The sequence below is a fragment of the Melanostigma gelatinosum genome (assembly GCF_949748355.1).
Source record: "Melanostigma gelatinosum genome assembly, chromosome: 19".
NCBI classification, from domain to species: domain Eukaryota; kingdom Metazoa; phylum Chordata; class Actinopteri; order Perciformes; family Zoarcidae; genus Melanostigma; species Melanostigma gelatinosum.
This window is the reverse complement of record NC_136652.1, coordinates 15753545-15776610: the sequence shown is the minus strand read 5'-3', so window position 1 is coordinate 15776610 and position 23066 is coordinate 15753545. Positions and strand designations below refer to the sequence as shown.

At 43.0% G+C, this 23066-nt stretch overlaps 3 protein-coding genes across 6 annotated transcripts in view; 1 reads left to right on the top strand and 2 right to left on the bottom strand.

Annotated features, from left to right (window-relative positions):
* ylpm1 (YLP motif containing 1) overlaps positions 1 to 1126 on the top strand; it is a 33525-nt gene extending 32399 nt beyond the window's left edge. The window contains exon 37 of the mRNA XM_079291204.1: positions 55 to 1126. Within this exon, the coding sequence (XP_079147330.1) occupies positions 55 to 189 (135 nt within the window). The 3' untranslated portion in view covers positions 190 to 1126. The remainder of the gene's footprint in view (positions 1 to 54) is intronic.
* A 3666-nt stretch (positions 1127 to 4792) lies between these two features.
* On the bottom strand, positions 4793 to 6826 carry LOC306793550 (uncharacterized protein; the record flags this gene model as incomplete). The annotated part of the gene is made up of 8 exons (XM_079291203.1): positions 4793 to 5127; positions 5411 to 5492; positions 5605 to 5654; positions 5765 to 5858; positions 5993 to 6100; positions 6284 to 6459; positions 6541 to 6722; positions 6822 to 6826. 8 exons carry the CDS (start codon positions 6824 to 6826, stop codon positions 4793 to 4795), a joined length of 1032 nt encoding a protein of 343 aa, XP_079147329.1.
* Positions 6827 to 7919: 1093 nt separating this feature from the next.
* LOC306793383 (jun dimerization protein 2-like) lies at positions 7920 to 17792 on the bottom strand. Of its 4 annotated transcripts, none has more exons than XM_079290995.1 (5): positions 17681 to 17792; positions 16474 to 16526; positions 9458 to 9675; positions 9225 to 9329; positions 7920 to 9022 (listed from the first exon to the last, which is right to left on the bottom strand). In XM_079290995.1, the coding sequence occupies exons 3-5, from the start codon at positions 9650 to 9652 to the stop codon at positions 8831 to 8833; spliced, it is 492 nt and encodes a 163-aa protein (XP_079147121.1). In that variant the 5' UTR covers positions 9653 to 9675; positions 16474 to 16526; positions 17681 to 17792; the 3' UTR covers positions 7920 to 8830. The 4 variants fall into 4 exon arrangements, with proteins under 4 accessions (XP_079147121.1, XP_079147122.1, XP_079147123.1 ...); XM_079290996.1 differs by having other exon boundaries at positions 9458 to 9672; XM_079290997.1 differs by lacking the exon at positions 16474 to 16526 and having other exon boundaries at positions 17681 to 17738.
* Between the last annotated feature and the right edge of the window lie 5274 nt (positions 17793 to 23066).

Genomic DNA, 23066 nt, shown 5'->3' with positions numbered 1-23066 from the left:
TGATATGGATCGATTGCTTTTCCAAATTCCAAACTTGCTTCTTTGCTTCTGCAGGTTGAGATCCGGCCCATGATGTACATTGCGCTGACGTACGACCACCGACTGGTTGACGGCAGAGAAGCGGTCACTTTCCTACGCAAGATCAAAGCGGTGGTGGAAGATCCCCGCGTGCTGCTTCTGGACATGTGATGTTTCTAGCGCCACGTTACTCGTATTTAAAGCTGCATAAAACGAACTCCATGTCACAAAACACGCACAAGTCGTAAAAAAAAATCTTTGAATGTCAGACTTCTCGGGTATAACGAGGTTGAGTTGACGCACTCATATCGAGCTTAAATACGTGGTATTATCTGTCGAGACTGCTCGCCATCTTCCGTCGGTTATTGTTTTTGCTACATTTGAATTTACTCACATTTACGTTACACGTCTTAGGACAGAAATTGGCACGTGGGCTTGAAAAGTTGAAGATAACTCGCACATGGGCCTGTTGTTGTACCCGTGAGCTCTTCAGATGAAAATACGAGGCAGTAGATGAACACTCACTGCATCCTTGTCACATTCGTGCAATCGTAAAAGTAAATGGCTTTTCCAGGCTGCATTTGGCTGCGTGACTTTCTCCCCTGCTCGTTAGTCGCTGCCCCCTTTTAGCCCCTTTTTCCCACAGCCGGGCCAAGCGGCGCTCACACAAATTAAATCAAGATGTTTTAATGTTAACACGGGATAGAAAGAATTTCTTGGTTTGCTGATGGTAATTGTTACTAGCAAGGAAAAAGGAACCGGTGACCGGGACATCGGGCTTTTTGTATGGAACATATTCGTCCGTGTCCTGTATCATTTTGCTTTTGCTTTAAAACTGACTCGCAGATTCTTTGACCATCAAAGTCTTGAAATGTTGATTAAACTACTACGAGCTCTGAGTTAAAAAAAAAAAAAACTCTCAAACTGTACAAAACACTTCAATATGTTGGGAATCGTGTTCAAAAAGCACAATTTGGCAGCAGCAGGTTTTTATGTTGAGATTTTCGTTACGCTATCCTAAAAAAAATATATATATATATAAATATAAACAAAAAAATACTTGTATCTATTTAAAGAAACAATTTTAAACATTAAACAACTCAAGAGTTTTCTTTACTGAATCTGTCTTGCGCATTTACTTCACAGACTTTGTACATGCTGTATTTCAAACGATGGTTTACTGGAGTTGAAACATTACGTCGACTCTTTTTCTATCAAGTGACTAATCCATTGATTGCTAATGATTTAGATCATCAATGAATCTTTAAAGTCTTAAGTTTCCTGCTTTCGTTTAGTTTGTATGATTTTACATGAATATCGTTATTCGCACAACACAAGACATTTGAATGTGTCGTGTTGAGCTCTGGGAACTCGTGATGAGCATTTTAAAAGTTTCCTGAAAATGTCTGAAGACCAAACAATGGCAATAGCACAACGAGAGAAACTGAACTTTTCACCGTAAGGCTCACCCTCGAAGAACAAACTCAAAAATCTATGGATGTCCTAATCAAAGCACAAGGCGGAGGCAGGGAAGGTCTTCACGGCCGGTCTTGGCTGAAGCATTTTATCTCGTGCCAACTCTTATTTTGCTCCCTCGAAATTCTCTGCTGCAGATGAATTCTGTGCCGTAAGACCGATCTTCAAAGCCTCATCGGCCGGCCGGCCACTCGGCCCTTGAGAAGCGCCAAATAATGGGATGGTCCCTGACGAAGTCTTCAGGGTTGCTTGGCCCTTTTCTCCCACTTCACAAACGCAGGCTCAAGTGTGTGCAGCTGTGTGCGACGCCCCTTCAGTATTTCTGTTTACTTTAATAATCACAGGGGACAAAGGGTGCCGATGTACGTCTTTGTTTCTCTGCCAGCACCTACACAAATGTCTGAACAACACTGGAGGGGAAAAAACACAATTCATTATGAGAACACAAAAAAACCCCAAAACATTAGATTACCATGAGAATACTGGAGGTCCTAATGGGCCTGAATACAGCAAACAATCATGCAAGGGTCTCTTTTAATTTAATTTACTTTATTACCGCTCAAGATTCCATTAGCGCTTTCGAGATGATGTTAATTGGCAACCTGTGCCAGTGGGTGCATAGATATCTGAAGGGTTTGTTGGCAGGTTTTTTGTTTAGTCTTCAAAATTTGGCCAAAATTGTGAATTTCCAATTGCGCTGCTGGATAAGATGTGTGGGGGTTTAAGTCTTTGTGTCCATTCACATGAAAGATGGCCCATTATAAATTGGCAGCTAGCTGTTTGTTTTCATTAAGCCACATCAGAGGGATCATTTACCTAAATTATTCTCTTATTTTTTTTCCTGTCTTTTAAATCGCTAATTATATCAATTTTATATCAGGAATTGTGTTTTAGTCCAATTGGGGGGAAAAAAGTGTGCTTTAAGTTTACACTTAAACTCATTGAGTACACCGTGTACAGTTAGAGTAAAGGCTTTGATGTGCTCTACATCGTCACACATTTAGTCAGATGAATAACCCTCGTAAGCATGGACCAACTAATATAACTAACATCCTGTTGTGGGTTTTACGTGAGTTTGATAATTCTGAACGTCCCTCATGAATGCCGTCGGGGCCAAATTAATCATTAAACAGCTTTTCCAGCAACAAATGGACCAAAAGCACAACTGCATTAGTTGTATTATTATTTGTTATTATCTGGGCTCTAGTGGATATGAACATAAAAGCATGAAATAGCGGCGGGAGTTCCAGTTCCATGAAGGAAAGTAAAACTCTCCAGCCAGGACTCTCATCTCATACGTTACTGCCGGTTAGGAGAGGAAACCACTCACTGTTTACCACGAGAGGCTCGTAAGATAAGGTGAGTTTATAGTCCATCATTTCTGAATAATCTAGTTGACGTAGAGTTGAATTTTCCACACTTCTCTCTGAGCCAGACAACAAATGTTCTACTAATATTCGGAGTTAATATCTTGTGCACATGTGATGAAACTTTTTTTTGAATCAACACTATTCAAATCTATCTGCTGGTGTGAATTTACAAGATTACCGGTGTAGTGTAAGCCTTTTAAAGACCACAAAGGTGTTTTTTACTTGTTGCCGTTACATACTGTAGTTCAAGTTCTCGTGAAAGTAACTACACCGCTCAGAACCTGTATTCCTACTGTTCATCCACCGCTACTGTCATTTACACTGCAAGTCTGAGTATATTTAAAAATCTAACGATGCACGATGGTCTTTTTTTATATTTTCAGTGGGTGAATGAAGGGATGAGGAGACGGAAGAGAGGGACAAAGTCAGGATGCAGAGAGGAAGTTGAGACAAACATGGAGGAAATTAACAATGATTTGATGAGGGAGGAATTGAAGATGACTCATTTATTTGCCTCGGCTTTTTATTGAGATGCAGGAACAAGGAGACGGGCCGTGCCCACATCAGGGTAAGCACTTGTTTCAACATTTCACATACAAACAGACATGTCACAAAATCCCTTTCAGGAAAACGATATAACCATATCGAAATGAAATGGGATGTTGGTTTAAAAGAGTTGTCCCGTGTCCTCGTGACCCACAATATTAGGTGTCAAGCCGTTTACACACGAGTCAATGAAGAGGTGCAGGTGAGACGGTGCGTAATAATAAAAAGGCTGGAGCCACCAGACGGAAACCAAATGCACTGTGGGATATCGCACCTTGAGACAATTCACCCTGAATAAACCCACTCTGCAGGGCCTGCATAAGCTGATGCATATTCATAACGCTGCCGTTTCCTTTGCAGGGCCGTTTCATTCAAAGCTAACCAGTGTGGCGAAAACAACTAGCTTGCATCTGGCCCTATTCTTTTTCTCCTCTCGCTCCTTTGATATGGACGCCAGCGCTCTTCTTCTTCCTCCTCTGTTCTGTTGTCATACCAGAAGATTATTTTTGGACGGAGAGAATGAGGCAGAGGACCCTGTGGCCCAGCCGCAGGCACAGCTGGCGGTGCTCAGGTGGGTGCAGCTGGTTGGTGTCAGAGGTTCAAGTATTCATGCCCGGACAGAATTAGGTTGAGCTAAGGACCACGGTGGAAGGAGAGGGGAGGGGATATTATTAGGATACACCTGTCAGTGGTGCACATTACCATTGGGTTTGTGAGGTCAGTTCAACCTCCTTTTGAGTATCTCTAATTATGCTGAAATTATTTTTGCCAAAAAATATGAAATTGAGAGTTTTAATGGCGAAAAAATGGCAAAGTCCCACTGCTAGCATATAAAGAACACAAACGATGCTTTCGACAATTTTTGCTTAAACGCAGTCTTTTTAGTATTCCAGTGCTAAACGTATCCGTCACCAGATTTCTCTGTCTTCCCGACCGATCACCTGAAAGACCTGGAGGGCCGATAAAGACCCGGAGGGCCGATTAAAGGGCTGGAGGGCCGATCCTGGTGACGGAGCTCATGACGTTGTGCCGAACATCCAGACCAGGACGCCTCTGACGCGCTTCTCCCAACAGCTCCACAAAGGTCTCACAAACTAAAACTGTCTGCAAGACACACACACACACACACACACACGGTCAGAATGTATAAAAAGTACTGCAGTCAGATGAAATCATCACATATTCACATACAGACAAGATTCATATGCTGAGGTGAAAATAGTTTTTCATGCACTTACAGACATATCCATCTCCTCCACGGCTGAGTTCTCGTTTTCTGTAACTGTTTTGAGCAGCGACAGAGCTCCGATATGTGTCAGTGGGTTATGGGAGAGCTGAACAGAATACAGAAACACCGAACCTCACATTTAACATGCATGAATTTACAGATCGCAGGGATGCCGATCAAACGCAACATAGCGACACGAGTGCGTCACGATTCCCACCTTGAGGACCCTGAGGGTGGCGTTGGTGGCCAGGCCCGGGCAGAGGAGCGCCGCCACCTGATCGTCGATGAGGTTGCTGCTGAGGTCCAGCAGCACCAGCGTGCTGTTGTGTTTCAGCGCTTCGCCCAGCGACTCCGCCTCCACGCGGCCAAAGCCGTTCCACGACAGCTGGAGCTGCTTCAGAGTCGAGTTCCCCTGAAGAAGAAAAGGGAAAATGTGAGTGACAAACCGGCTGTGATGGGGGAAACAGGCCGTTGAATGTACACTGAAGGCTGTTTGTCACCTTCAGTCCAGCACTCAAAGCCACAGCACCGTCCATACACAGATGGTTCCAGCTCAAATTTAGGACTTCTAAACCTACATTTGTGGCTTTGAGAAAGAGGACACAAATGTAAAAGGTCGCATTAGATTTCAAACTTGTGTCGACGTTTTATCCTCTTTTGAAAGGTGTAAAAACATGCACAATAGCTTTAATGTCGCTTTAGTTTATATAGTGTGTGTGAGCTTTGTGGGATAAATACTTTTCTTAATACAGACGGAGATGAACTACTGTACCTAACATGTCACCCAGGTTTTGTCCTTTTGTACCACAGATCTTGTTGTGACTGAGGTCCAGCTCCTTGACTATGTAGTCACCCTAACAATAAAAGAAAACGATGACGCTGTATGCAAATCTTCATCCGACGGGAAGTGTTCATGAGCTCAAATGTTCTTTTGCATGGATTCAACGGATCACTCTTTGTACTAACCTTTAAAGCATCAGCAAGGCATTTAGCAGCAGAATCATCAAAATCATTTCCTAAGTGAAGAAGTGGAAATGAATTGAATTAGTTCTAGCTCACTTATTCGCATTGTGTTACAGAGGTGCACATGCAAATGTGTTGACGGGTGAAAGACGTGGTTGATCACCTGAGAGTTTGATGGATGTTATGCAGTAATTGTCTGATAGCATTTTGGAGATGCTTTTTGCTCCTTCAAGGCGCAGCTGGTTGTTGGAAAGATTCTGACATGAAGACATTCAGTCATTTTGAGACGGAAATGAGCATTAGTATAAATAGAATCGATCAAATTTTTAAAAAATGAGCCATTCCTCTTGCAGTTGAGAACGGATGTGTTCGATAGTTTGAGAATAGTTACGAGACTCTGGATGGTCGTGTTGGTTTTAAGCATTTCCATCAGATACCGTGTCCCCTCGGCCTGAAGTGCGTTGTCCTCCAGCTCAAGGTTTGTAACGTCAGTGTCATTCTAAAACATGAAAAAACTCACGTTTTCTCTGTACACAGCTATAGCCTCAATAAAAAATATACAAAGGGAACAAACTCTTACCTGAACCCATCCGTAACTGAATAAAAATGATTGTAATTTTGGTGATTATTGTACTAAAATCTGTCATTATAGTGAATATAGATGAAGAGATGTAAGCCCTACTTTCAGAGCTATGGCCAGAGCTTTGGCTCCCAGCGGTCCCACTCCATAGTGGTTCAGGTTGAGATCGGCTTCACCCAAGAGACGGAGGAAGGAGGACACGGGCACGGCGCCCGTCCACCGACAGGCCTGCAGGTACTTCTCTGAACGGGTCAAACTCTGGTTCTGAAGGGTGTCATCTAACAGAAACAACAAGAGGTGAATGGGTTGAAGACTATAGGCATCTATTATCAATGAATTTATGGTTTATTTGAACCTACCGTCTGTTTCCAGATCAGTGTCCCACTCATCTCCACTGTCTTGACCCTCGGTTGGCTTCTCCGCCTGGTCCTGGTTTCCGGTGGGCAGGCCTGTCTGGTCAGATGGCTGCTTCTCCTCCTCTCGCTGCTCCTCTGTGACCTCACAGTCATCCATCACCAGCTCACCTGTAGCTGCACTGCGCCTGCGCCAATCCGAGGAGAGAGGCGTGAGCTTTTACTGGAGGTTTTCTGTTGCAATGTGAGCCGAAATAGAAATACAGTACGAGACCGTTTAAACTCACTTCATACCGAGTTACAAATCGATATTTGCAGCTAACATGCGTTGTGCGACCACGGAGGCAAGTTAAGCAGACCAACGTCTAAAGAGGGGACCTTTACATACATTTAAAACGAATTAGGATCCGTATTTTAAAACGCTTTCATGTTAAACTGTATCGTTCCACTTTCTTTGTTGTTCAGAATAGAGAAGCAGCTTACCTGAGCGAGTTTTGTCACTTTCTCAAGTGTAACGTGTTAAAGAAAGACGAGGGTTTAACCAGAGCAAACCAACGGTTGTTTCTCATATCTTCGAAGGACGTAACGGTTGAAAAGTATACGGATATGTCAACATTAGCCGTTACGTTTGTCTTTATAGTGTCTGACCAGTATTGTGAAGTCTAATTGATTTATCGGACGAGAAACCGTGCAGTTCACAGCAGGTTCCACTAGATGGCGCTGTAGACCGCAATGTGACGTGAGGCCGGCATACAGTAGACGACACCCGCTCAAAAGTTAACTTTATGTTCTTATTTAGCTCCATCCAAATGGAGTGTAATAATAAAGTATGAATGTGGTGAATACAAAATAATTTTTAGGACATTAACCTTTCCTGCTGTCTAAAATAATATTTCATCAGAGTAGGTGAGGTTCTGTTGTCCTCCAGCAGTATTTTGACTAGTGTAATTACATAATAATAATAATAATTACATTATAATATAAACGGTGCTAGTAGGTGTTCTTTAAAGAACTAAGATCAAGGCATGGACGGGGTTTAAATAATTCAATTCAATGATAATTCAAACAATGAGAGAAAGATCTTTCTGGAAGCTTTAAAGAAAGTAAGAACATCTTTCAAATTTGCAATAATGCAGCGATAATCAAGCCTTGAAGATGTAATTACGTTGCAAGTTTTGCAAATGAAAGTAAAGCCCCGCTTTTGGCAATGTGCCTCAGCTGAAGAAACACCATTGCACAACTTCTGTCACTTGATAGTTCTGGTGTTATGACTGGGAGGCGCAAACGCAAGGACTTTGACTCATTTCACTGAAAAACACTTGAGATTGTTGCACGTCCGATTTTGTAATCCAAAAAACAACAACAAGACGTGCCCTTCCTTGTAGTTAGAAAATAAATTTTAATCTATTCATGGTAACAGAGTCATACATAGCAGGTACAGGCCCAGAACAGACTCTGGATTACTGCTCATCTGAAAAGAGTTCTGCTTGTTTTCACAGCTGTTTGACAGCACAACGTGACAGACACGGACTGGACAGATCGGGGAAAAGGACAAATCACATCAAGTGACTAACAAGCATTTCATATATGTTTATGTATACAAAGCAGTATAAAACAAGTACAATAATGGACAGACAAGTCCAAAAAACACGGGTGTAAACATTTTGTGTATATGTGCTTTTCATGACGCCAGCGTCACCACAAATCGGATCAACCGGTTACTGCCATCGTCGAGGCAGAGTATAGAAATCAACATTACAAAAAAAAACTCCGTCGGGTGTACTTGTATTGAGTATTGTATCCTAATAACTCTACACCTGTATATGTCGGCCAGCATACAAAAAAAAAAAAAAACCTGCAGAACGCTAAGCCTCTGCATTGAAACAATGCCACACAATCTAGTCAGGGCTTTTGTAACAGAGCACCATATTGATATTAGTGTGTTTCCTCAGCGTTGTTTCCAGTCGTACTCTACTGTTTCCATTGGTCCCTTTTTATGTAGAGATGGTTGAAGTCACAACTAGGCACAGCGGGTGTCAACAACAACACTTAATGCGGAGATGAAACTGGGTATTTCCAGTCTTCCAATGGACAGAGCCAGCTCCATGTAGCAGTACTAAGGAAGCCCGACAAACCTCGGGTCTTTGGGCAGAGTCTCCAAAAGTCTTCAGCTTGGAGCTCAAGTGCTTGTTTAGAAACGTATTGCCAGTTATGTTTTCATTTTTTGTAAAAAAAAAAAAAAAAAGGCTGGCACTTTGCGTCAGGGACTTTCTGCGTCTCCCGGTGTTTCCTGGTTTCACTTGCCGTCGTCGGACAGCTGCTCCAACAGCGGGTCGGCCTCGCTCTCGGGTGTTTTGACACTGTCGGTCCGCACGATGCAGGTGGGCCGGTGGAGGTTGAGCATCACCATTAGCTGCTGCCTCTCCATACGGAGCTCCTCGATCTGGGCCTTCAGGTCGGAGTTCACCATCTCCAGACGCTCCGATTCCTGGAAGGAGAAGTCGAAGTATTAGAAACTACAAGGCAGATGCATCATTCAGAAGCACTTCTAAGTGTAAACCTCGTGTTAGCTCCGAGTTGGGTTGAATGGCCAAAATCAGCTGTTCAGGTTAACTTGTAGTCGGGCTATTTTTGGGCTGCCACTCCTCGCCGCTCTGCTTCTCAGTATGTTTGCAGTGTCGTGAACTCACCCTTTGAAGGAAGTCGGTCCGTTCCTTCTTTTTGTTTCGGCATCGTGCTGCTGCTACCTTGTTTTTCTCTCGTCTCCGTTTCCTCCTATCGTCATCTTCATCCATCTGCAAAACACGATGTATTGTCAATGTGAGAAACGGGCGTTACATAATGTCATTTCTCCTCTCTGACCCTCCGTGACCCTCCGATGTACATCCTCCTCACACCCTTCCTCTTTTCTCTCCCTCCTCACCTCGGTCTTGATGGCCAGCGGCCTCTTCCCTAGCCTCCCCAGGAAGTGCAGCGGGGACAGCATGGTACCCAGCTGGCAGAAGTCGGCCAGCTTGAGTTGATCGGTGAGCGTGGTGGCCGAGATGCCCGCCAGCGGGCCCAGGCAGGGCAGGGAGCCCGCCGCCAGCGAAGGGTCAGGGATCTGTCCCGGCATCATGTCCGACTCGGCCACCACCGCTGCTGTGAGGGAGAGAGAGAAAAGAGGAAGGGAACGATTAGCGCTGGAGAACCGAAAATCCAACGTTATTAGAACATAAAAAGCAAAGTGTACACGCACACATTTAAATCGTCTTGTTTTTATTGCGTATGGTTCACAGTTTAGATCTCTCTTTTTGTATTTTGGGGGGGAGGGTTTGTATAGATTTACGTCACATTCTTCTATTCTCTTGTCGTAACATGAGCTGTACATTTATAACGTTCCTTATCATATTACAGTCCTCTGACAGTATCTCTTATGTTTGATCTTACGGTGTTGGCATTCCGTCCACAAAAAGATTCATTGACTGTCTTCAGTCCTTGTCATCAAACATCGTTTAAATACGGGGTTGCTGTTTCCAAGAATGCGTTCAAACGTTGACAGCTTTGACAGCTGTGTTATCTTCTTAGTCAGCAGCCGGTGAAAAAACTAACTTCTCACTCTCGGCAGCGACACGCTCATCTCTGTAGTTTCACAGGCCAAGAGAAGCCACGAAACCCTTCGGTATGATCGCATGAATTGAAGACTTTCTACACTTAGACGTCTTATAATTTATCGAGTGGTTTTCATATTGAATGTTCATTCTGGTTTTCGTAAAAGACGATTCGCAAGAGTTCAATAAAAGACGATTCGGTATCAAAAGCACTCGAAGCGGAGCGGGTAACGCTCGGGCATTCCACTGCCACCCTCTTTCAACAGTTGTGGGTTGTTTGAAAGGGGGTTTACCACTGCACTTCTTAATGTAATCAGGGAGGAATGAGGTACAGCGGGGAGAAAAAGGCCGAAAGGAAGTGGCTGGAGAATTAAGAAGTCTCTCTAATTACTGTTCGACCAAGAGTTGGAAAACTTCTGATGGGCCAAAATAAAAAACAAATGTTACAGATGGGAACAGTGAAACACGAGCCGGCCGTACCCTGCCCATCCCTGCAGAGTGAGTTAGAAAAGTCTGAAATAGTTTCTCTTTGCTAGTATTTATGTGCCGACAGTAAATGCAGCAGAATAAACTGTCCGGTTCGGTAAAAGATGGGTAGTCGAGGCAAATTACACATTTTCTGCTGATGAAATGTTACACTGAACAGAAACAGAAACTCTTTGTGGATCAAATTTAGTTTTTGACAAACAAAAAAAAAAAACCTGCATGACTGATACGAAAGAATAACTTTGGCAAGATGACAGACTGTCGGCTAGGATTACCCGAACAACCCACAGCTACGAGGAGTTGTTAAAAACAAGATTGATGATATCGGTGTGACTTCTACGTTAACATCTTGAGTCACATTTGCCTCGTGAGTAGCTGAACCTCCACAGGTTTGGAACAAAGCCCCTCTCATATGGAACCAACAAAGACGAGTATTGTGAGGTGGTTCGGAAACGGCCGTATTGTAAGTTTTTTTTCTTCGCTGCTCTCCTTTGCAGGGCTGAAAAAGACTCGCTCTATTACAAAAGTCACAGAGGAGCGAATGAAAAAAAGCAAGCTGATGTAACTCTATTCTAATGTACTCCACCCTGGTTATGGGCTGGTCTCACTGTGTTTTTACAGTTGGACTGGAGTTTACTGTCGAGCATGCCGGAAACCAAATCAGCCCACTTGTATCGAGAGGGATTGAATTCCGATGCGCAAAATAGTCTTTCTTCTCTGCTGCATAATGTAGACTGAGCTACATCTGTCACCGCATGCTTTCATTTTATTAGTGTTACCGTCTCGTCTACATTATAACTCGTAAGTTTTACCGCTTTAAGTTTAACAATCTGTAGGCACAAAGTGAGGGCTGTTTATTACTGTTGCATCTGCATATTAATTACCACAAACACGGAGCATTACAGTACATCGACTGTCAAGCCTGTCGCACCTCCACGCTGCTTTTGACCTGTTCCTTACCGCCTCCAGTCTGCATGATTTATTCGCTCCAAGGACAAGCTGGTGTGTGGAGCCACTGTCCAATGAGGCATTTTATTATTTAAATCCCGGCTGCCCCCTCCCGCCCTCTTCTCCCGCCCTCCTTCTCTCCCACTGTATGTATACTCCCATTTACACTGCACTTGGCAGCAGCCTGTTGTTTTTGCTGGAGAGGAAAAGAACAAGACAGCTCTCTCTCTCTCTCGCTCTCGCTCTCGCTCTCTCCAGATAGGCTGTCTAAGAACAAGGCAAACCATATGGCAGCTAATCCAGGGGGGTGACTGAGAAGGAGAGCTCTCAAATAGGCTGATGGCCAAACCAAAGATTGTTGGGCTGAAGTGACTGACGTCTTCAGACGATTAGATTATGGTCTTAAGTTTCACGTCAGATCGGCTGGCTGGTGATAAAAGACTTTGCTCGTTCCTGACCAGTAACCGTGCTGGAATTCAAAAGATGCGACGCAAACTCACCCCTGGGCTGAGAGAACAGCCACAGGAAACTGAAGCACCCATTAGGAATGACTGAGCAAATCGCTTTCAGAGCCAAAATGGCGCGTGGCCAGACACTCGGTACTAGTTTACAGACTCAGGTTAGGCTCGGCCCTGGACAAACACGGGGTTTTTTTTCAATGGAAATTTACACAAAAAAAAAGAAGTCAGTCCAGGAATAATGATATTGTATGCCGATCAGACTGGCTTGTTTACAGTACTTTGTAATGCAAGCCTCCTCAGTCAGACGTATTGCAAGGAAAGCCCCCATTCCATACAATGGCTTGTCGAAGCACGCAGCCCGAGACCAGACTTCAACACACGCGCAGAAATACTTCAGCACATAAACATACATAAAATATCTCTCTGCATGACATCAGATCACACAAATCAAAAATAACCCGTAGAAGTAGTTTTACTTGCAGCCTCCAAACAAAAGGTCAAATGATGTCTGACGCAAGACGCCTTCAATTATGAGAGAAAAACTTCTAGTGTAAACTCAAACACATAATAGTTGGTGTGGCTTTTAAGTCGAGTAGAAAGTTTGTTTTATCTTCGAGCTGTTCTGTCTCTTTCAACCTGCCACACAAGTGTCTTGAAATCCCCCTTTGCGAACGTAACACCCCGTCAAGCCCGGAGACATGAAAGCCTCAAGAAGCATCATCTGTACAAGACAGGGAAAGTTTGCTGATGCATGTCTCGCTCTGTGTAATTATACCCAAACGCATGAGTCAAAAGTCTTTTTTTTAATACTTTTTTTCAAAAGAAGGGTATTTTTCTCTTCTTTTTTTTTTCTGTCGCCTGCAGCCGAGGATGAGTGGTCAGCGTTTGATGATGCAACGTGGTCACTGTGCTTTTGCAGTGGAGCAGAAAAGCCAGCGCCACAGCTTTTAGGCCCACACTAGCCTCAAACAAAGACACCTACACAGCCCAGCGCCGCTGCCTCTCAGGGCTGACTGAGAGGAGACGAGCTGAAGCCAAACGGCGGGGTGGGAGGAAATGTCATTTATTAAGTATGAAGTATAGGAGCGTATACTCTATGCAGGTTCTGGCTTCAGCCCAACACTAATCGAACTGCATGTGAGCGGTAGATAGCTGGAGGTGTGTGTGAAGAGTGTGTGTGTGTGTGTGCATGTGAGGGTTCCTATATGTAATGTCAGTGTGCCCGATACTCCACACATCTGCAGTTGGCTGCTTTCTCTGCTCACATACTCGATCTGTCTTCGGCTCAACCAAATGTGTCCATTTCCTGTGTCATTCCTGAGACCAATTAACAGTGTGGAGGAATTCAGCCCCTCACCAACAGCTTGCAGCAGGACTGGAGGCCCGATTATCCTCGTCCCCTATAGAGACGGTGTGGGGGTACAGGGGGTTTTCAAAGGCCACTCATTACCTTCATAGACTGCTGCTTTTTTTAATCTAAACATTCAACCTCTACCAGCGCAGTCATTTTGGAGACGGGCAAGCACGGTTTGAAAGTATATTCTTGCTAATTTATCTTTGCTTGACATACAAAGTGAAATCTTTAAATCACTGGATCATCGGGAGCATTATGGGAAAGACGCGCACACATTCCAAGATTCTATTTGACCGCTTTTTGTCAGTGTACTTTATTATTAAAGTCTCATTTTTGGACTAATAATGCGTTGCACGGCCCACACACACACACACACACACACCAGCATCTTGCAAAACTCTTTTAAAACGGCGTCTCCAGCGCTGGAAATTAACAATGAGCGCGAAGGCTCGGGCCAAGGCACGCTCGCTCAGTCTCTGGCCAAGGTCTCTGCGATCATCATTACCGTCTGCACTCAGTCAGGCTGTGTGTGTGTTGAGTTACAGCATTTTCGCAATCCTCTGAGGAAACCAGGGGAATTTGGCAACGACTATCCTTGAGGACAGTTTTGGACAGTCCAAATATACAGCGTCGGCATTCCTCGAACCCCCCTCATGATATTTTCATTGGAGGGGACAAGACACGGGCGTGAGAGGGGGAAGAGACGGTAATAATGGCTGTTGTTCTGAGCGTACGGTGGTCATCTCTGGCCATTGCACTCAGGGGTGTGGGAGTGGAAGTGATTATCACGACAGAAAACAGGATCTGTTTTCATTTCAGCTTTCATTTCTCTTTTGGCAGTTCTTAAAGGCTAAACAGCTGCCGCAGATATGAGGAACCTTTCACGAGTCCTCTTGTGAAGATAACCAAACCTTCCCAAAAGCAATTCAACGCGATTACGAACATTTGACCTCGCAATATCGTCAGTGGTGATGAGACCCTCAGCTGCAGCGGGAATGAGCCAGCCTAATCTCCCCTCACAATTACAGTTTGGACGTCTCAGCAAGCTTGAAGTACAATGCATGCAGAAGGTAAATCAAAAAGGTACACAAGAGAGCGGCTAGTTTAACTTTTGCATTTTTTTTTTATTGTGTAGACTTCAGCCTGAGAATGAAAACATTGTCCAGGCAAATCGAAACACAAAGCACCTGCAGATATGCACGAGGACTGTGGCTGCCTTCATTCAAACGTTACTCTGTGATCATTGGCTGGATTCCTGCTCGGCCTGCTTCATGCCATTCAAACAGTCGCACATCTATATCCTGCATCTGGGTGGTCCTGCTTGAATTAGTATCTTGTTACTAATTCTTTTTTCTTCATGTTGTAAATCAGGATTATACTCTGTGTGGCTCTGAGCTTTTTGTTCTCTTGGCTCAGACATGGAATAAATGAGTCAAAATGCAGACAACAGATGTATGGACTTCACGTCTATCACAGATCCAAGGCAAGATCTGACAATAAGATATTGGCCAACCAAGTCCTGAAAGTCTGATATAATGCCGCCTGTTGACGCAATCGTGGTTTTTTTTTTTACGTAACGTGTGGTTGTCATACTTTGTCCTCTGATGTTTCCTCATCTGCCCCACGTCGAGCACACGCTTGCTCTGATTAAACAAGCCCCAGTGTCTCCACCGTGCTATGTGTTCAGTCCTGCTCCTCGCCTCAGGCTGCGAGCTCAACGTCAATGCTGAGGTCGCGATTTAGTGACAATTTTCGTGCAAATAGAAGAAAAAAAACTGGCATCAAGTAGCAACGAAATTCAGGAAATCTGGAAATCATAACCATGTAAAGGAGCCTTTCCTGTGCTCAGAAGCACTGGCTTCTCATGTCGCTTCTCAGTTACACCTTTGGACATGTGGGTGTTTGCTGCCACGGTGCACATCGAGTCTGTCCTGACACACTGTTTCAAAAACCATGTGGAAAGGCTTAGGGGGGGGGGGGACTACAATGTGATACACAGAGCAGTGAATAGCTGCTCCCCCAGCATTAGTATTAGTATCATTGAGCCTAGCTGTTGCATAGTTGGCTCGCTCTCCTGCAATGCGTCTGCTGTCTATACAGTGTACTGGGGTGCAGCTTGGCAATTCCAGCTCTCCAGAGACACACTGGAAGGCATTTCTACTTAAAATAAACCCTGTGCGCCCACGTCCAGCCTCTCAGCCCTGTCGGCCCTGTGCTGCTCGCTTGTCGGCTCGCCAGCCCTTCCCCATTAATCCACTGCAGCGTTCCATTTATGCAGAAACCATCCTACGGATGTGCCCGGGCAGCCGCTGGGGCGTTTAAACCCTCTGCAACACGCGCGTTTGTTCACTTCACACAAACAAAGAGACAAAGGAAACGCCGCGTATATAAAGAACACTCCCCTGCTGCATGGCGTGTTGTTGTGCTGCACCAGCTGAAGAGCATGCACTCACTAAATAGGAAAACACTGAACCCATGAACTTGCAGGTCACAAACCCACAAACATGATCCGCCCCTGCCCATCATATTTCCCATTCCATGATTGGCCTTTAACCGTCAGGCCAACAAGGGCAGATAAGTAAAGCGGCCTGTGGTCGCGATGAGGCTCCGGTTACACGGCGAAGTGTAAATCTTTGAAAAGATCCTGATGTGGACAGAAGGCCGCTATTTACCGGCTCATCACAACAACACGGGGGGGAAAGCAAAAGACGCCTGTGGCGATCAAGAAGAAGTGTAATATTGGGGTCTGTTTGTAGTATATGCAAGTTCACATGTAACGCCAGCACACACACACACACACACACACACACACACACACACACACACACACACACACACACACTGTCCCTTATCCAGTGCGGTTAAACATACAGAGCATGTGCACTGTTACGGGCCAACACGAGTAAATCTGAGTGCACATTATTTGTTGTACTCGCATGCTGCCAAACAAACTTCACACTTCATTTACATCACTTGTGTTTCAAGGTGAACCCGGTTTTACAAAAAATACAAAAAAAACAAACATGCAGCAGAAGGCGATACTCAAGAGAGCATCTCTGATTCGCTCAATGTAAAACGGATTCAAATGCACAAGACTTACTCAGAGAAAAGTTGTGAGTCGTCGTCTGTCAATGATGCAACTGTGTTTGGACGCTGTAGAGAGGGATACAGGATATGTATTACTCTTCACAGTACAAGTCTGAGTGTTGTTATGAGAGCTGATGCAAATAATTCTCATAGTTGATTCAGTGAAAGTGAATTATTGAAGAAAAGTTCTCTGGTTCCTGTTTCTCAAATATGAGGATATTCTTTTTTTCTACTTCATGCCATGTGTATGTGTCTTTGTGGTTGATCTGACGAAACTATTTGAAGACGCCCCCTCAGGCTCTGAGAAACTGCGATGGGAAGTGTTTAGTTTATAGACTGAATAATTGATTAATTCATCAAGAAATGACGATACATTATTATGATGATAACAAGGGCTGCAACTCATGATTGTTGTCATTATAAATAATCATAATAATCATGAGTTGCAGCCTTTGTTATCATTGCATCCGTGCCAGCAGAGACACACATGCTATATTTTGTAAATCTGGTATCAAAGGCAGATGAACTGGAAGAGCGAGCCGATTGTAGTTCCACAACAGTCTAGACATGTACATGTTTGCACGGTGGGGACAACGTTTCATTCGCATGCTTATTTGAATGTGAGAAGTGTAAAAGCCCAGCAGAGCGCGCGCAGTTTGGTGCACCAGACTGTAGCTTAGCGCTGCAGTAACAGTGAAGCCCCACAGTGTGCAGCATGTGTAGCGTTACATAACTGTCTCCACAGGGCTAACCGACACTTCTCCTGTTCAGCAACACTCAAATTAAGACTCACGAGATATTTCAAAAAACAAAACACCCTCAATGCGACGCGAGCTGCAGTTTAATTGAGTTTAGTGGGTCTGTAAATAACGAGCTGCGCGAGGAGACAGTTGCTACAACAATGTATTTTACCGGTTGTAAGCAACACATTGACACATTTGTCTGCTGTGAGAGCATGGGGCAACTTTAAAACTATTAAAACATCAGACCCCAGCAATTGTGTGAAAATACATCTTTATATATTCATATTATAACCGATGCAAAAAAAATAAAACTCGTCTAACAAACCACATCCAGCGTGTTGAGCCTCTGACGTTACAACGTGGTGAGAGAAGTGCAAAAAAAAATATATATATATATATATATATATATCTATATGCAAGTAAGCTTGTAATGACACACAATAGCGACACAGCTCGACGGCTCACGCGCAGTCTTACCTGTTGTGCGTCCGAAAATCCGCAGTAATAATGGGAGCGGAGCGGGAGTGGAGTCGGATGTGAGCTTTGGGACGAACAACTGAAGCCGTTGCATCAGCCCGTTTAAGTACTGATCTTGTCTGCGAGAGCTCAGGAATGCGGAACTGCTGTCCCAGACGTAAGCATGGATGAAAATACTGCGAGAGGAGGGCGGAAGATGTTTGCTCCACCCCTAGCAACCAAATAACATACACAGACTGGAGGAGAGGAAAGTTTCGGCTTGAGAGAGAGAGACAGAGACGGAGAGTAAATGCACGAGGCAATAAATAAAGGCATCGCTGTAAACACACATAGTCTGAGCTGCAGGGGGTTTATTGTTTGATAGTCGGCTGGGGGTGAGACAATTGAGCTCTTGCCAAAAATACAATGCTTCATAAGTATATTAGTCCAATTTGTTATTCATTTATGACCTATAATCAGTGGTGGAAGTCTTCTTCACACCCCTAAATACAATAATATGTATTATTATATTATAATAGTATTATCGGTAAAGTGTAGGCTTACTTAAAGTACCAAAGGTATATGTACTCATGATGCAGAAACACTCCTTTCACAGTATTATCAGTTATCATAACTTGTAAGTTTTCAATGTGCAGCCCATTTTAAAGACTTTATACACCATAGTGACGAGGGAAGCGCTGCATTCTCAATTTACAAGCTCCTCTCCTCGTGCGTTCTGTTTGTCTGACGGTGACAAGTCATTAGTAAATACAGCTGTCAAATAAATGATGTATAATATTTCTCGCTGGAATATGGTGAACTAAAGTAGCATAAAAATGGAAATACTCAATGCAGATCGACCACGAAATTGTACTTAAGTATAAGCTGGTACTTAAATACTTATTTACTCTCCGGGAACCTCTGGTGTGGAGGATTGACACTAGGACACTTTACCCTGCAGCACTATTCTATTATTAGTCTTTGTTATATTTAAATGGCATTTAAATCCCTCAGAACACACTACTTGTGATGATTTATGGGATGTGGCTTTAAGCCTGATTACTTTCAGAAGAAGTTTAACTTGTTAAATAACATGCAAAACCTAAGAAAAGGGAAATTAGCCATTTTGGCTCGTACATGGAATTTGGTTTGTCAACAGCCCATAATGGTTCAAGACATCAAATTACTCTTTTAAGGATCAAATAAAATTCACCAGCCAAATAACATTTGCAGCCTCCAAGTGACAAAAACAAACTAATTTAACACCGAGTAGTTCCAAATCAAACATTTAGGGTATAAATGTTCTGACAAGTTATTTTTTTTAATTTTCCAGTACAAAGAAAAGCCATCACTTCCTGCTTAATCAGGTTATTTACCTTTCAAAAAAGATACATGCAAAGATAAAAAAAAAATGAAAGTACAGAACTGCTTAATTTTGACAACTGTTATGAAAGATTTTCATTGGTTTTATTTCATTGTACCCCAAAGTCCTTTGGCCTTCAAACTTGCATTCAGATGTTTGCAGAGATGTATTCCAAATGTGCCTATTACACATATTTGTAAGGCTGAAGGAGAATTACTCCTTTGCTTTTTCTCAGACAAACTCACAACATGGAAATCGTATTATTTCAGGTGGTAGAGGAAGTTGAATGCCTAAAGTCATGCAGTAAATCCTGCAGGCTATTCGCACATGTAGCTTTAGCTGCTGTGAAACCTGATTGTATTCGCTCTCCCTAATAAAGCTGTGACTTGATTCATAACACGTAAAAAGTAAAACGCACGTGCACAAAATCACGTCGAAGTATTTCTGATGGAGGTGTCAGAAAGTTCCAGAAACCTGAATCTGACTTCCTCCTCTTGCTGCTTCCCTCTAGTGTGAGCAGTTGTCACTACCTCCCACTGTTGTGCGCTTGCAAAACTGGAATGAGTCGGTTTAAAGGAGCAGTCCTTACTTAAGACTTCAGTCCTGGTTGATTTACAATTTATATTTGACTGAGAACAATGGCATTGAGCTTGTTGATGCACAACATTCAAGTGTGCAGAATTATGTGCAAAGAAAAACAGTAATAGACTATTTTTTCCCTGGAAATGTCACCACAGACAAGCAAAGCTGACTTAGCAAAACTGCAAATATATAAATATTGCAATACTTGACTGACATTTATTTAAATGAAAATCTTTGAGATTGCCACATTAAAACTCACAGGGACATTAATTTATACTATTAATGAACTAAAAACGACCCTTGGAAATGCTGAATAGCTTCTCACTCGATCTGACATTCATTTTAATTTTAATGCTTGAAGTTGTGCATGACTGCAATGTATTGTTTGATGCAGCCGTATATCATTTTAACCAAGAACAACCCATTCATCATGTGCATCTTTTATTATGTCTCAGGTTATTATCATGACCTTTTCATTTTACACGATACCATCTCAACTGTTCCACCTCGAACAAGCGCATGAGTTATTGGAGGCTCACTAAAATACCCCACTCAGTTCCTTTTTTTAGACTCTAATTTGGTGCTGCTGTGATTTATGTCTCGCATCTGAGGGGAGGTCGGGGGGGGGGGGGGGGGGGGGGCTGTGCGTCACAGTCGCTCCTAACATAGATGACAAATTTTAGGGGAGGCATTTGAGGTTAATAAAGCAGAACTGAACCAACAGGCAGACATATTTCATAAACAGGAGGGTCCTGGACGTCTGTAAGACATGTTCAGGGGTTTTCCCCTTTTGCAGGTGTAGACTTTCAGCCGGATTCCTCCGTGCCTGCAGGAAGGCAGCCGAGATGTCACTCAGTACAGGAACACATATGGTGCAGGCACATTTGGCACTTTAAGCCTTTAAGAGGGAATTGTACCTGCCAAGAACGATAAGCTTTGATAATGGCACTGTGAAAGAAAAAAAATATATATACCAGTCTGGATATGCGGCCAAAATATGCAGAGCTTGTTAATTTGTTCAGCAATAGTACCATGTTGTGAATGTGTAAGAATCCACTGGAATCACTATAAGCACTGCTGCTTTGTTCGGTGTTTGAAGCATGCAGTTTGTTTGCTCTGTACTTAAAAGTTCAGAATCATGTCTCATCATACGTATCGAGATCCATCTTTATTTGTGTCTTTTCCAAGCTTCCAGAAAGTCTTTGCTTTAACAAATGATCTCCTGTGCACTTTTCACCAGCGGCCCAAATGATGAATGGAGACGGAGAGCAGCCTTGTGGTTTTGCAGCTTTGCCAAACTCATGCAGAGTGCTTGCTGTTCGGGGGTCAGAAGTCGAGGTAAAAAAAATCGCTTTTTGCACAACCAAGCATTATGTTTTTCTGTCTCTTTATTTATTCATTTTTAGACATTTACACAAGTATTTGTAATCGTGTCTGATGCTAAAACAACAGCTTCTTATTCCTACTTTGCATTCCTGTTAAAAAGGATGTAAACAAGTCATATTTTCTCATTTGTTCACCCTGATTGAAATCTGTATGTTAGCTTTAAGTGTTTTGTCGTAGTATTATCCAATACCACATCTTTGGGAAGTACCCACAAAACCAGACACCTCCAGACACAATCCTGACTCATCGTCCACCACACTGCAGACAGTACAAACTTTATTTTTGCCACCACTCCATTGAGCTTTCTTCCTTCCTTCCTTTTTCTCCTTCTTTCAAAATAATCTCAGACAGTTGTAGAACACGTCACAATATGTCTAGTAATGTGTAAAGATGCAGGTTATTTAAAACTTGAGGACAGACGTCCTACAGTTTGCCATTTGGTGCGTTGTACCACAGAATGATATTTCCCCTTTTCGGACAACAAATGGTTCAGGAGCAAATCTGAGTTTATTCAGTGAACATCAAATATTGCAAATAGTAACATGCATTAAAATACTGTGCATGATAAATACAATCAGTGTCTCAACTACTTACGTGACACTCCTGTGCATTAAACACATACACGGATAAGTTACACGCCCTTCTTGATGGATTGATGTGTGACGCTGTAGCAGACTCCCATCAACTCCATTCACAATATCAAATCAATCACTTAATGCACCAATTGTGTGCTGGTGTTGACTTTAAACCCTCTTCATCTTCATCTCCCTCTCACAACACAAGGCTGCTGTTGTGAGCTCCCGTTTCCATTTGAGTCAGAGCTCCCATTGTTGTGCTGTCAGACATGGATTCACCAGCATCACAGTCTTTAAATAACGCATTATTTAGTCCAAAGAAATCGATTTTTTTGCAGTTGTATACATATCAATTATTTAATGGTATGATAGTCATGAAAGAAAAGTGTTTTTTTTCTAAATAAAGTATCAAATCAGATCGTTTTTCCCTTCTATTGTATCAGTGAATATGCCCTCTACAGTTTGAATATGACAGTGTTGTTTGGCTTCACACCATCTTTACTGTTACAGCGTTGCTCTCTCATAGCGTGAGTCATGTCAGGTGACCCAGTCTTCCCAAACCCGTATGACATTGATTTACTCCTGTAAATATAGCACTTCCTTGGGAATATCACAGCAAGCAGGAAAGCAAGTGGTCAGTCAGGAGGTGCATGAGGATGAGATAACAGAGGTGGAAACAGTGAGCACACAACAAATAATAGAAAGATAGGGATCTGTAACCAGGCAATGTGAGACATATTACAGAGTGCTGGTGTTGCTGGGAGTAATCTCGTCCTGAAACATGAGGGGCAGTAAGCAGTCGATATTGATAAGTGTGTGTGATAAGTGTGTAGTTTTAGCAGTAGGTCATCATATTTAACAACCGCGATGCTGTAGGCCGATTGTTTTCACCTTGTGAGTCTGTGTCTGAGGCATCAGGGCAAGATGTGAATACTTCGCCAGGTGTTTATATGTCTGAGGACAGATTTCGTCACCGCGATTGAATCACAAACGTGCAAGATGCAGACTCAACACTTTGCAGGTGTGTAGGTCAAAATGATGCTGTGTGTGGTCCGACCTTTCTGTGCAATCATGGGTAGGAGGTGGAGGTGGGGAAGGCGGAGTTCTGATTTTAATTACATAAGGTCACCAAACTGCATGAATGAATAATAAATGTGAAAGTTGTCCTACGTTACAGGTGCAACCAATGTAACGGGACAGTGAGAGAGAAGAGCTGTAATCAGCTCAAATAATGCAAAGACCTGTGCACTTACTTGAGTATTTCCATCTTATAAAACCATGTTACCATTACCTTTTAGACTGAAATATTGCACTTTTTATTTTGCTACATTTAATTTAACAACCATAGTTACTGAATTATGACTAAATACAGTCTATATGATCAGTTTATGAAATGCAATTCATTTCTTTCACCCTTTTTTGATGAACTGAAATGGTTCCGCTTAAAACAGCTACAATCTTTGATGGAAGCTTAGAAAATATTGCGAGATTAACAATGTAA